This window comes from Argiope bruennichi, chromosome 3 (assembly GCF_947563725.1).
Source record: "Argiope bruennichi chromosome 3, qqArgBrue1.1, whole genome shotgun sequence".
Lineage (NCBI taxonomy): Eukaryota > Metazoa > Arthropoda > Arachnida > Araneae > Araneidae > Argiope > Argiope bruennichi.
In genome coordinates this window covers 23,650,608-23,666,224 of record NC_079153.1, presented here as the reverse complement: position 1 = coordinate 23,666,224, position 15,617 = coordinate 23,650,608, and the positions used below count along the sequence as shown (strand labels likewise).

The following is a 15,617-nucleotide window of genomic DNA, read 5'->3' as shown; positions in this document are numbered from 1 at the left end:
CAATCCAATCACAGATTTCTTTCGAGAGCTTCCATTGGACAGATCGTATCGATTCTTACTTTCCAGTAAAGTCACCGATCCGGCAAATTTCAGTGATATCGTATCGATTGTTACTTTCTATCGTGATCTAAAACCTGTAATCGAAATATAATCAGTAAGATCGTATCAAGGATTTGAATCACACGCCTCTTTGAAAAGTATTGATCACTTGTATTTGTGACTTTTTGATATTAGTTACGTAATAACCGCTCTGAAAATATTCGTCATCCCTAGGTGTAATTTAGCAAAAGCTGGCTTTTGTTCAAAATATACTCGAATTATCAAATTATATTTACAAAGTGAATGGTTATAGAATTCAATAATTTTGTTATTTGTTCCAAATATGCAGATTTTCTTAAGAACTAAAAGAATATTTTCAATAATTTTAAGATCTTTAGTAATTATGTAAGATGTGTGGTATTAGTGCCACTTAGTCAGAGCTGGCCTTTGTATCATAAAACTCAAACTTGTATTAATAAATTATATTTACTAAATAAATGATGATAGAATTTTTTTTTTAAATTTTATTCGTTCCAAATATGCATATTTTTAAAGACACAAGAGAATATTTCCGTAGTTTTGAAATACTTAGTAATTATTTGGTGTTGGTGGAACTAGAAATCTTTTTTTCAAGATGCTAATTAACACGAGGTGTTGTAATTCATGTGGTTTAGAGTTGATAATTCTGTATCAAAGCCATATCCCACCAGATCCGACCATATATTGCCGATTGAGAGATCTGCTTGGATGAATAATCACTGATGCCCCTCATTTTTCTCGGCGAGGAATAATAGCTCACCAAAACCTCACAATGAAAGCATCAAAGTTGTTCAAGGCTATCTGAGTTTCGAATGTAGACAAACTCGGTTTGGTTTTGGAGATGATGCTTCTGCTATATATATGAGGTAGGAAATGATTTTGAAAAATCATATTGTTATGAATCTGTGAGGCGGCTTCCCAGCATAGTCGGTTCCATAGGAGGTCCCAGAGCTTGGCGACAAACTTGGCGACCATTTGGCGACTTGGTGACGAATTTGGCGACTTTGGCGCCAAAATAGATTATACACGAAACATTTAGAATTTTCCCGATCTGTCCAGTTGGAACGGAGATACGCCTCGAACGTTCCTGATTGGTTGAGAGGCTTCTAGCCCCGCCTCCTGATACCTATAAAAGGAAGCAGTCCTGCCGCTGCCGGGTAGTCGTGGACCAGTGGAGTCGAAGAGTAGTCGGAACCGACCTTTCAGAGATAAGCGGAGCAGCGACGGAGTGAAACTAGTGCTGAACTAAGCTGTGTGCTACTGTCTGCAGTAGAATCTGTTGTATGCTGCACGTCTCGGCTGAAGATAATCGTCTTCTGTGCTGTATATAGTTGTCGTCTTTGTGCTATTCTGTGTGTCTTCGTGTAAATAAACGTCGTTGTTTTATTTTCTACTGCCACCTGGTAATTGAGCGTTCTTCACACCATATAACCCCCACTATCCAAATGAACCCCGGAAATTTCGTAACAATATCCTTATTCTTTGAAAGAACCCTATAAAAACAACTTTACAAATACCTGCATGATTTAAAACGAAATGTATTTCTTTAGATACTTTTGGTATCTTTATTTCTGAGTAAGAACTGTGCAATTTATTATGGCATTCTATTCTTTTTTTTTCTTATAAATATTTCGTTCGTTTCGCAGATATCGATGAATGTCTTCTGGAAGCTCACAACTGCGATCCGGCAACTGAGACATGCCTTAATAGCATCGGTGGATTTCAATGTCTTGAGAAAACGCTTCCGATAGCAGATGTTCTCAAAGTCGCATGTCCTGTTGGTTACGAATTCAATCAGGACAGACGAACTTGCGACGGTGAGTATTATCGGATACCATTGAGCAGCTGATTCATTCGCCATTCCAGTTGAATACGTTTTGAAGTAGAAAGGCAAAATTCATTGAAATTCAGAACCTATTTTTCTGAAGTAGAAAGGTAAAATTCATTGAAATTCGGAGCTTATTTTCCTGAAGTAGAGAGAGAGAGAGAAAAAAAAAAAACTTTCCTCGAGATTCGGATTCTATTTTCTTCAGGGGGAAAAAAAAAAGGGAAAAAAAAAAAAACACCGTTCATTGAAATAATTTGGTCCCCCCCCTTTTTTTTTTAGGGAACGATAACTTTTGTTGAAATTTAAGGTTCCTTTTTATCTAAGGTGGAAAGATGACTTTAATCGAAATATAAGGAATTTTCTTTCTCAGGTACAAAACGATGAACATTATCAAAATGAAATGTTTTTCAGTCAGTAAATTAGTAATGATTATTGATGTAAGCAGTAAATAGACGAAAGATTTCCAATAACTCAAAGCATGTGGGCGGAATGTAAAAAATGCGAATTAAATCGGGATCCACTCTTAATTTGTTAACTTTGTACTGACCTCTCAACGATTAGTAACTGTTTTATTTGTTGTAGAGCATACTGAAATAAACTTTAGAGTTTTGCAGCCAGTATCGAGTTAGCAAAAAATATTGTGCGAAACGCTGATGAATAAACTGAGGAATAAAGGTATTAAACGAAATGATAAAAGGAGAATGTTGAGTAATTGTAAGAGACCATTTACACTAACCGAAGGAATGTTCACTTTAGAGATCACTTCATACATTCTTTTGTACTACTTAAAAGATTATCAGGCACTTCTGACACATATCAAAGTATAAAGGATTGCTCATTTGTGAAGTGAAAAATTAATTTTTTTACCACTTAACATCGTCTAACACTTCTAGTCTTCAGTTTTCATATCCTCCCTGCTTATTTCAAATTTGAAAACATAGAACTTTAATTTTTTAGGTGACCTTCATTTTTGTCACAGTTCATTGGTCTGAAAGCGATATTATTCCTTCTCTACTCAGTTCCTTGTCTTTTATAGATGTGGATGAATGTCAAGCTGCTGTATGTCCTCGGGGATTCTTGTGCATGAACACGAAAGGATCTTACAGATGTCTTGCTGCCGCCAATGCGACAGCTGATCCGATTCTCCATCCATGCCCAAGAGGATTTCAATTTCATACAGCTGCAGGAAGATGCATAGGTAAGCAGAAAGAGACATAATAAGCATTTTGTATTTAAAAAAAAAGTGTTGGAAATTTAATAGTAGCAAGCATATAATTCTAGTTGATGCAACAAAAGAACTATCTAGTTAAATGTACTCTTTAGATAAATCATCATCAGCAAGAATTGTTGAAATAGTTCATTAATGAATACTATGAAGTAACTCTTGCATCTTTGGGATATAATATTAGGGGACTAAATCTAGCGAGTATGGAAGATGGTAGAGAAATTCTCAGATCCAGCAAGGAAATAAATCAATCACTGCTAGCTCTTGATTCGTGCAGAGATTCTTAAAATGATTTACTCGCTCCATGCAAACTATCACCATAACTGATGTCGATTCAGGTAATCTATGACGTTTCCATCACAGGAACATTTTGAAGTACAACATTGGCGATTTCATTGAATATATTAAACTAGAAGGGGAGAGAGGAACAAGAATTGGTTATAGGAAAAGATGAAATAGTGGAGCTATTGGCTCATTTGGTTGTGACTGCGGTACTAGTGGTATATATATAGAGAGAGAAGAAGCATTTAAGTAAATAACAACAATTTTGATTTCGTTTGACGTGCAAAATTTTTTCAATGCTTTGGTTTATTTGCATTGTTATAATTTCGTGCTGAAATAAGTAATTTGTTACTTATTTACTTAATAGTTTAATGCATAACCGAAAATAGTATAGTCCGTGGTAATTAATAAACATACTTTGTAAAAACTAAGAAAAACCAATCCATTAACGAATATTTATCATTTATTAAGGCGTCTGGGAGATATGTTGTTGTTGTAACCCATCCTTCTCCATTTTTACTCAGACATATTTTGCGCAGTATGGCCAAAGACGGCTCTTGCGCCATAAAACTAAACCAAAACCAAACCAAACTCGGACATATTTTCTCTTTGTAGCTTAATCGATATGATTCAGCTGTATAACAGGAATGATTTAAAAGGTTGAGCTTCAGAAAAGTGAATACATATACTACCCACTTTGGTTGGTTGGTTGATTTATCTTTAGTGGCCACTGTACCGTACTGCTAAAAAAAACTGTATTGTTCAAATTGCATGGTTTGAAATAAAATCAAGTTTGACCTTAACTAGATTAAAGACATTAATACAAAAATTCAGAAAAAACCCAGAAATAATCAAGAATTAAGAAGTAGGTTTAGAGAAACAAGTAAAAAGGCCGAATAAAACCCATATAAAATAAAAGGAAAGATTGTAAATAAAAAAAAAGAGCTTCTAAATATTCTGTTATATATGCAATGTATAGAACACAATAGTATATACTTAGTACACATACTAGTATAGGCTTAGTACACACACTACTATATGTACACTACACGCACTAGTATGTACACATTACACACACTAGTATGTACACACATTAGTATATACTTCTGTTATATACTAGGGGCCGCGGTGGCCTGGTGGTAAGGTTTCGGCTTCAGAACCGGAGGGTTTCAGGTTCGAGACCCGATTCCTCCGAAGAACCGTCGTGTAAGGGGGTCAGTTGCACGTTAAATCTGTCATGACCAAACGTCCTCCCGCTGGTGTGGTGTGGAGAGGGGGGTGCCAGCTCAGGTGTCGTCCTCGTCATCTGACCGCAGTTCAAAATGACGAGGTCCGTCCTAAAATAGCCCTAGTGTTGCTTCAAACGGGACGTTAATATAACTAAACTAAACTAAACTAAACTAAACTGTTATATACTAGCGTGTGTAGTGTTTCTGGCGAAGTAATGCCTAATTCGTCTTGGGGAGCAGGAGAACAAAGTGGTTCTACTTAGGATATGACCTAGGTGTATTATGATTTGATAGACCTACTTTTCATTTGGGAAATATTCAAAGCAAATGATGAAAAATTTGAATTAAATATCTTTCTTCTGTATTGAAGATTTGGACGAATGTGCGGAGGGTATTGACACATGTGACAGAACCATACAAATGTGCCAGAACTCTCACGGATCTTATCAGTGTCTGGAGAAACCCACAAGGAATAGAAATTGTCCTGCTGGCTTTAAGTGGAATGGAAACAAAGACAACTGCGAAGGTATGTGATTTCAATTTCAAAAACAAAATGGAATAATTAATGGAAAGGACAATTCCTGTAATGTAAATAAATCCGATTTATTTTGGAAAATTATATTCAATTGAATCATATTCAGGGCCTTTTTAAAAAGTCTATGAAATAAAAGATTTAAATATGCTAATATTTATAGCTCTATTTAAACATTCTGCATGTTTTAATGAAAGAATGGTAAGATCCGGAATCTCTGAATTTAAATCTTGTGTCTTATTTTCCTTTAAGTTTAAATTACAATTGACAGTTATTTTACCCTTTTTTTTAACTACATAAAAACTGCATTCAAAATTTTTTTTATTAATTCTATTGATAAATAATTAAATTTTTCCTAATTTTTGTAATAAAATAGAAAAGAATTAAATTAGCGTCCTAATTAAAGCAGAAAGATAAGCTTACGATAAGCCATGATTTACAATATCATGATCGTACTAGTAGATCACAGCAGATCAAATCATTCATTCAATTTTGAAATTTTTATTAAAATTAAAATGAAGTGATAGCTGATGAAAGGCAAATCATGCTATATATCACAGTCATGGCTGGTGAAAGGTAAATCGTGTTGTAATATATCACAGATCATGTGAAAGATAAGTCATATTGTATATCACAGTCATGGCTATTGAAAGATAAATCATGCTATATATCATAGTCATGGCTATGCTATATATCATAGTCGTGGTGAAATATAAATCATGTTGTATTTCATCTTTCATACCGTCTATAAATTGACTATCTTATATGTTATAATACTATCAGTTATTTTGTTTTTGAAATTTATAAGAAATTCAAACATTAAGAAAATAATGTATAAAATAGTTCGAATTTAATATGTTTTCTGAAATAGTTTCATAACTTCTAATGACACAATGCTGTAACAATGGTATTAGATTTCAATTAAGCAATAGTTTGAAATTAAAACAGTTCTTACGAGCTAATGTATCTCTATGAACTAATCATAAGTTTTCTTTGGATTAGAATTAAACGTTGACGAGATTTGAGTTTAAGAATCTTCGATTTTGTATTTCGGTTCATAAAATAAGTATTGTTCCTCTGTAATTACTTATGTTCAATGTGCTTGCTTGTTGCTTAAGAACATACATCTCTGTATGCTTGTATAGCTTATCTTTTTTAGAATAAGAGATTCAAGGTTATCATTGCGTATTATTATTTATAACTCGTGTAAATCTGGCAAGGATATGGTATCAATAACATGTTTTTAGATTTTCGGTTTCGGCGCTGTATTTCAGCTCAGATTAAGTACACGATCATAAGTCTTCTTAAATACATTCTTCGAGGTGTGCAGACTCGGCTATCATTCTATAATCATCTGTTCAAAATTCAAAAGTGTAACCAAATATTCTCTCTAGTAGTTTTTAAATAGGGCGTTAATCCAAACAAACTAAACTAGAATGAACACTTAACACTTTTTGGATTTATATCAGAAGTCTTCTGAGACTTTATCCAGTAACCGGTTTTTTGCTAAAATATTACAAGTTTTGAACATGTGTGGCTTCAATTGTATCTTGTCTTAGTTTCCTCGTCTAAGACTTTGAATTTCCAATTTCAAATGACTGAATGATGATGAAAATTCTTCCTATAAAACTATTTTGTTTTCTCGGAGGCCTCGCCAGAAGGGTTATATGATAACCCCCAGGACAATCGCGAAGACAAATGTTATTAATTATTAAAGCTTCATAATATGCGACTTTATAAAGAGGTACATCTACACTTGTCATTTACCTTAGTTACGCCACTCTAGTGAATGTCTTAGTTATTCCTATCCTTTTCCATCCCAAACGCTGTGTCTGTGCGTGATTTTGTTCTTCCCTCCCCGTCGTGCGCTGTAGATGTAGATGAGTGCACAGAAGGCCTTGACGACTGTGCTGATCCTCAGCTACAATGCCGTAACACCATTGGAGGCTATGGCTGCATCCCCAAGTGTCCACCCGAATTGCTGTTCGACCCTCAACGAGGAGCTTGTGTCAGTAAGTGAAACTTTTTTCCCTATACTTTATCACTTATCTTAGAAGGATTAAATTTTTTAGAACTTTTTAACAAAGAAATATCATTTCTTATTGTTCTTCTTCAGTAATTTTTTAACTTAAATAAAAATTTGGTGCCTAGATAACAATTCTAAAGGGTTCATTGATATTTTAGAACAAAACATTTATAATAAGAGTCAAGTTGAACAAATACATTCTTACTAGTTAAATATCAAGGACTTAAATTTTGGTATTTTCAGTTTACACTGTATATGCAGTATATAATGTTATTTGTAATTAGTATATTTTTTTTGTGATTCAATTGTTCTCGCAATGTAAAAATTTGGAAAAATCTTTAACAAAAATTTGGGAAATTGTGCCAATTCAAGTGCCATACCAGTCTTCTGGCGATAATTGAAAATTACACAGTCTCTTTCCAACTATCAATTGTGTTACTTTAAATTAAACTAGATATTTTACTTTCACAACAAATTTTTGACATTGTCGAGAAGAAAATTTTTTAAGATATTATTTCTATTCGACAGCTACCTTCTTTAAAGCTCCCAAAAAAGAAAAAGAAATAGGCCATTAATCTACATTAAATAAGAAGAAATTCACTTTGAAGGAATTCTTCAACACATTTTAACAAATATGGATGCCTTTTTAATATATGCTAATCTAGATATTGAACTTCTTAAATACGTTATCGTATCTTAGGTACTGAATAAAAGATTTACCCCATTAGGGCTTTACTTGATTTTTCTAAGAGTTGACATAGAGTTTAAGGATATCGATTATTTTATTGAAGAATAGCAATCTATTTTTTTTTTAAATGTTCATTTTTTCAATATAAAGTTTTGAAATACCGTACAATATGCATCTTATATACAACAATAATTAGAAACAGCCGTGAACGTTAAATGATTTTGTTGAAAACATTTTCTTTCTGGTAATGTAAAGATTTGACCAGGGGAAGTGATATCACCAAAATATTTTCGCATAGTCTCTAAAAGGGGTGTTATCCTCTTTCTCCATAAAATCGTGGATCTGTAACTGTCACGAGGGCTCAGGTTTTTATTTTCATAATCCCACACATGAGAGTTGTGAGCTTGGAATAATAAAAGAAAAACCGGCATTTGTATATTAATGCATGGCATTGGCGAACAATAGCTGCGAGATATCGGTTTTTGGTATGAATCTAGTATTTTCACGTTTCTAGCATACAATTTGAGGATTAATTGTTGGCATACGGTTAATACACAAGAGCTAGAAACTCGAATATGTATTTTGGATGCCTTTTTTCCTCCACCGATTAAAACCAATATTTAGTATAGAATTTCACTATTTGTAATCATAAAATCACATACCAAATTTTATTAAATTAAATCATTCCATTTTTGAGTTATTGCTTTTACATGCATCCGAAAGTACAGAATGACTTAACGGATTTGGACTGATAACTTTGATGTGTATCTAACTTTTAATTGCTAAATCCTTCTACCAAATTTTAATTTTCTAACTTTATGAGTTTTCTATTTATCGCATTCGTATGTACTCGGACAGCCGGACAGACAGACTTCCTGAGTATGGATTTCCTTCAAAGTGTGATAAACATTTTTACATTTGATGCGAAATCCGTATATCAAATTTCATCCATTTAGTTCGAAGCGTTTTTGAGTTACCATGTTCAAAACAGGCAGGCATAATTGCAAAAATGTGTTTTTCGATCTCAAAGGTAGAGGTTCGTCAAATTTGAGGATTACAATAATTTCTCTGTGCATGCTTCGTATATCGGAAAGTAAAAAATGGTATTTTCTCGTGCACCATCTAAGTTATATACACTTTCTAGTATGTTTAGGTCCGCCACTAAGATCTAAAGAGGACCTTTTTAATGTTTCAGTCCTCTGAGGCCCAGAATTTTAGAAAATAAAATAACAAATGTTGCACATTTATTTCTTTCCAAATTCAACTTTTTTTTTTTTAATTTATAAAGGAATAACACAAAATAAACAAAAATGTAATAGCAATTCAATTGTTTTTTTTTACAGGGTGGGACTCAAATAAGTAGCTACTATTAACTAGCATGGCCACTGTGCCATCTGAGTTTATGAATGATAATTAAAAACGATGAATCAGATAATGTTTTATTATGCATATTCAAGGATAAAAAATGGGAGATGTTTTAATTATACCTCAAAGAATTAAGAATTACAGTACACTTCCGATTATCCACGGAATTGGGTGGCGCGGCCGCCGCGGATAACAAAAATCGCGGATAATCCGAAAAAAGTTAAAAACTGGTATAGCAAAAGAGAAAACAGTCATTCCAACTTTGAAAAATCGTTTTATGTACAATAAAACGTAAAATAAACAACAGGAAATGTTTAACTAATGCTTAATATTTTAGTATATCACTCAAAACTAACCTAAAATGCATTTTGTTAATGAAAATAGGAAACTGCTTTGTACTTCGAGAGGCGTCAAGGATACACAGAAAAATTAATACATATGTAATATTTTAATACTATAATGTATTATGTAATTACAAAAGCATAACTGTAAAACTACACCTTTTTGAAGAAATCAGTCATTTGTGTTTGCTTCTTGCTTTGGAAGCATTTTCTCTTTGCTTGGAAGCAAAAACAAACACTCAGTGCGGCAGGCGCGGATAATCCGCTCCGCGGATAATCGGGAGTCTACTGTATTTGCATCTAAATTAATATAATTTTCGAAATAGTGGTGTTTTATTCTGTGAAATAGAAATTTTACAAATCAAATCATTTACACATTTTTGTTCGTTGTATAAATGTAGAATATTTATAAAAAAAGCTATAAATTTAAATTTTAGTGTTTTTTTTTTTTTTTTTGCAATTGGGAATTGAAACTGACTCAAGGCTTTTCTTGTAGATATTCAGGAGATAGCAGACTGTGCCTCTGGCCTGGTCAAGTGCGAAGCCAACCAAGTGTGCGTACCAGTGGGCAGTACTTCCAAGTGCGTACAGAAATCGGTGGGAGATCTCTGTGAACCGGGTTTAAAGCCAGATATTGCACCAGATGGCGTCACGGGCATCTGTGTTGGTGAGGATATATGCCATCTATTGATATTAAATATTTACCAAAATAAATCCGATCAGATAATGTTTATTTGAAATGACGTCGGGATTGTTTTTTAGAAAGCCGAAAAATTTAGTTGGACTCGCAGCTTTAAAAAAGAAAAAATGATATTCATTGTCCTTAGTTTGCGGATTTTTTTTAAATGAAAGTTTCTAAGAGCTTGAAATTTTGATTTTGTGTAAATGGCAACAAGCGATAAATGGAATTAATAACGAGTCGAATAAACAAACCCTTGTCAAAAATATGGTACACGTGTTAAAGGATAAATTTTTTAAAAAACCTTCAAGACTATTTGATTGTCAATAAAAAAAGCCCTATTTACGACAATAGTTGACATCAGTCATTGCACAAAATATCGCATTGCCCTATTGTGTATTATGGCTGTTGATCTTTCATCGCACTTTCATACCAAATTGACATTGAGCAATATTTTTAGTTATGTAAATACAATTGTTAAAAGAAAACGTGTAGAAAAAACAAACCCAAGAAAGTTTTGACATTGAAATATAAAATTTACCTTAGAAACTAAAATCGAATAGAAGAAAATTGGATTTTTTAATATTCATGCCCTTCTTCTAAGCTGGGGAATATGAAGCTTTCTTTCTAAGAAAAGTTCTGTGCTATAAATTAAGGATAAAAAGAAATTCAAATAGCACTAGAATAGGGTTATGAATATTTCTTGGGACATATTTGGTACTTTAAAAAAAAAATCAAGAAATAATAGCCCTAAAAATATTTTTATAATTGAAAAGCTATTTCAGTAGTAAATGAAATGCTGCAAATATTTTTTGAACACAGGCGACAAAATAAAAACAAAAATAAAATTTTTTTCCTAGGATTACATCGTTCTTCTTTTAAATCAATCTGACTTGATGACAAAATATCGGTTTAGACTAAGAATGGTGAATATACCTGAAGACCTAGACCTAAAATAGACTTGATGACTCGATTTCATCAACTATCTGTTAAATAAATAATTCCAATGTCGTGAGTCAATTATTCGTACTTTTGTGTAGCAAGATAGTTAAAATTTTATACTAGTTCAAGAGTAGTGTCATCCTCATCATTTTATTCCGGTATACTTAAAAATCTTCGAGTAACTTCAAAGCGGCAAGAGAACTAGATAAATTTCTCGTTCATTTGCCTTTGAAGTATACATTAGCCTTTACCGATTTAATATATGAACTACTTCTGCTTTTGATGTATCACTTGATTGCCAAAGATTCTCGCTAAATAAGATTTTTAAAAAAAAAATTATTTCATGAAAATACAACTGATTTTCTGCATGAAAAATACTTATTGCTCTTTATATGCCAAATGAAATAAATTAAAAACAGAATTCATGATAGCAAACTCGCCAAAATATTTTAAGAATAATAATAAGCTTTTGAATGTATAATAAATATTTTAAAATATTTTATATTTCCGGTTGATCTTATTTTGAAGCGCTCTATTGTTCTTTGTAGATGTCAATGAATGTGAGGAGTACCCAGATGCGTGCGATATCGAAAGAGAAAAATGTGAGAACGCATGGGGGAGTTACGAATGCTTACCCCTCCAAACAATTGGTCTCGCAGAGAACTTTTGTCCTCCCGGATTCAAAAGGGACCCTCGCAATCGGCAGTGTATCGGTAAGTATTTATAATTTACTGGGCTGTTTGCAACTATCAAATAGTTTCTAATATGCTTTAATTAAATTGGGATATTTTTTACCTAGCAGAGCATTTTATTTTTATCCTGTAAGCTAAAAATCTAAAATATCTTGGGTTTTTTTTTGCATTCGCGTGTATAGTCAATGATATTTTTCATAATTATTGAACTCTTCTATATTTTTTACTTTGTCGTATACGTAGTATACAGTAAGTATAGTAATCGTCAAAAAATTCGAACTCGAAATTTTGACGAATCTCCACATTTTAGATTCCCTTGAGTTCGATAATGAAAATTTTTGAAAAATGTCCGTCTGTTTATGACAAAGATAACTCAAAAATATTATGAGTTAGACGGAGGAAATTTGGTATACGGTCTTTATACCAAATTTGTAGATTTCTGTCAATTTTTGAGAGAAATTCTTTCAGGAGAAATCCATCTTTCCGACTGTTCGAATATAATGTAACGAAATCACTACAAAGCGAAGAGAACTAGATCGATAAAAATTTAACATCTATATTGTAGACATTTGTCACATTTTGAGCCAAATGCAACTAGGAATTGAACACTTATCGGTCAGTACTTTCAGAAATATATATACGCGATAACCCAAAAACGAAATGAGTTAAATATATTAATTTGGTATGCGATTTTGTGACTAAAAGTGTAGTTTTTTAAACAAATTTTGCTTTTAATCGATTGGTAAAAACGCATCTAAAATATGTACTCGAATTTTCAGATGTTATTAACCGAACGCCAGGGCTTAATCGCCAAATAACTCGCCAAAGATGACACAATAAATTCGGTAAAAATGCTAATTTCACGCTAAAGATTAATATTTCATAACTCTTGTATTCCAATGCCATGCAAGATGTTCTTTGGGATATCATCCTTTTTAGAGAGTATGCGAGAAAGTTTGGAGAGACCACTCCCGCTGGTTATTAAAAAGGATAAAAGATTATATATTTCTTTGACCTCCTTGCTGTACTGTTCAGTCTGAAAAGAGCTCGCCTAATGGAAAGCACTGAAATCCGACAGAACGGAAATGATGCAGTTGAGAAAGATTCACTTATAAACATGCGATGATTGAATTTAAAGTATTCTTCCTTGGGACGCTCTGACGAGGAAAATAATAAATGCAAGTCTTTTTGTTTGAAGGGTATACATATCTGACCATAAGAAATTAATTGGTGGATAGAGAGTGAGAGAGAATTAGTTCAAAAGCCGATGATGGAAACGAGGCATTGTGATTGTTTTAAGATAAGAAAAATGTAAGATGATACATCCAGAAAAGAAAAGACTGCGAGATGTCGGCAATTAATTTTATTATTACATTTCTTTACATTCAAACAGTGCTGGCTAGGTAAGAATTTGAATATTATAAACAATTTTACAACAATTATAAATTGAATATTATAATATAAATTGAATATAATTGAATATTATAATATAAATTGAATATAATTGAATATTATAATATAAACAATCATAAACAATTTTTCATTATAAACAATTTTATAGTCTCTTTGCATCCCCAGCATAGAAGCATTGAGCATGAGTTTTGTTCAGTTCCCTGTCAAATGCTATATTTCACTGTATTAAAACAAAAAGAGATTGGTGGATCAGTTGAGAAGGAAAAAAGGTTAATTAACCATGCATTTCGAATCTTCAGAAATTACATGTAGAATATCCCTGAAATCTAATATAAGCATACAAAAGATTGTTGTATGTGGACCATCCTGTAAATCGTACCTTTGTCGTTATTTCCATTGTGTTGAATGCTTGGATTGTGAAATAACTAACTTATGTTAAAATTATATAAATGAGATTTGTGGAATCACTTTGAAACAAAACACTAGTTGTTGCTATAATTAGAAAATAAGTATATGCATTTAGATAGCACCAATTAAATATTTTGTTAAAACACTCATAATCCGTAAGTTGTTTTAAAGTAACAAAATTTGCTACTATATTCCCAAAGAGAACTTATTTGATTACAATTTAGTAAAATAATTTAAAGATGAAGTTATGTGAATTTTTACTAACTTGTTTACGAAATTCAATAAAAAGAATGATTTTTAATATTTACCATACTAACAGGAAATTTTGGCGGAATACCACATTTTAGACCGAAAAACACATTTCTGCAACTATACCTGTCTCTCTGTGAATACAATAACTAAAAACAAATGCTTTGAATTAGACGGATCAAATTTCATATACAGTCTTAACATTAAATTTTCACATTTCTATTTCTATCTATTTGACAAGATTCATTTACAGGAAGGTCTGTCTTTCCGAATGCAAGTGAATACAATAACTTCAAAATATAAAGAGCTATATCAATAAAATTTAGCGTGAAGTTTTAGGATCTAAAGTATAGAACAGTTTTAATTTTTGAACAAAATACGTCAAGAAGTAAACTTGTGCATCATATGTACATTCGCTTGCATGCATAAATGTGGTAATACTTACTACTTATGCCAAAGACTTAGAAAAATTTGGTATATAATATTCTTAGATATGTGTCAAATTTTGGTTTCCATAGGTCAAAAATAAAATTTGCGTATAAAATGCAAAGCCGGTTTTTTCATTAAACTACAAAGCATAAAGCGCTCATGTGTGAAACTCTAGAAATAAAAAATATGAGTATTCGTGGTATTCACGGCCTTGCCTATGTTCCATAAATTTTATCCTCCAAGGGAAGAATAATCCTTTAATTTCAGAATATTAAGAAACTTTTAGAGCGAGCAATATTGATATGTTATTTTTATTAAAATTACTTTTATTACTATACATTAAAATATTTATATGGATCAAATACCGCAACCTTGTCCAATAACTTTTACTGTTCGTTTTCAGATGTGGACGAATGCGCAGAAAGAATCGACAATTGTGATAGGATCAGTCAGAGATGTGTTAATACCAACGGCAGCTACGAGTGTGAAAACGAACAGCGTCCAAGACCAGCAGCGGATCGTGACTCAGTGGCACAGTGTCCACCAGGTTACAGACCTCGACAAGGAGGATGCGAAGGCAAGTCTGTATTATTTAAATCTGAAGAAATGGTGATATTTCCATTATTTCACAATGCAAATAGATCTAAAATTTTCATTGCAGGAAAGATTTATAATTTTTATGAAGGAAATAATCGCAAAAATGCTTGTCTATTCTGTTAACCCCTTCCAGATCCATAATGGCATTCCACATAACCGTAACAACATGAATTTCTTTGTATTTCCGATTTTAAAAAAAGACTAGAGGATTGGTCGGCTCTTAGAGAACAACATAATTTGGATATAAGCTTCACATGACTTTAATTAATTAAAGCTGAGTAAAATAAACCTGGATATTATTGTTTTGGGTGTTAACTTTTCCTATAAAATATTGAGAATATTATATATGCAATTTAATGTTATGTAAGTGATATCTATGTTATTTCAAATTGGAGATGCGCTGTGAATTTAAATTAGATTTATGCAAATATCAATAATTTTGGCTAGCAAATAATTTCCAAAACGAAAAATGGTTTTTAATTATTTGAAAATTATAAGATAAACTGCTTAAAACATAATTTTCAAACGGTTCAACAGGTTAGTTAGTATTCCGTATTAAAATTTGGACATGTATATTGATTATTTAACAATATTTTTATATATAACTTTTGAAA

The 15,617-nt window shown here is 32.2% G+C and overlaps 1 protein-coding gene across 4 annotated transcripts in view; it reads left to right on the top strand.

Moving 5' to 3' along the window:
• LOC129963031 (fibulin-1-like) overlaps window positions 1–15,617 on the top strand; it is an 87,896-nt gene that overhangs the window by 31,248 nt on the left and 41,031 nt on the right. For 2 of the 4 annotated variants that reach the window (XM_056077038.1, XM_056077039.1), the window contains exons 5-11: window positions 1,725–1,895; window positions 2,943–3,104; window positions 5,013–5,168; window positions 7,049–7,186; window positions 10,091–10,261; window positions 11,764–11,928; window positions 14,810–14,983. In XM_056077038.1, coding sequence (XP_055933013.1) covers window positions 1,725–1,895; window positions 2,943–3,104; window positions 5,013–5,168; window positions 7,049–7,186; window positions 10,091–10,261; window positions 11,764–11,928; window positions 14,810–14,983 — 1,137 coding nt within the window. The remainder of the gene's footprint in view (window positions 1–1,724; window positions 1,896–2,942; window positions 3,105–5,012; window positions 5,169–7,048; window positions 7,187–10,090; window positions 10,262–11,763; window positions 11,929–14,809; window positions 14,984–15,617) is intronic. The other 2 variants (XM_056077040.1, XM_056077041.1) reach the window with 2 other exon arrangements.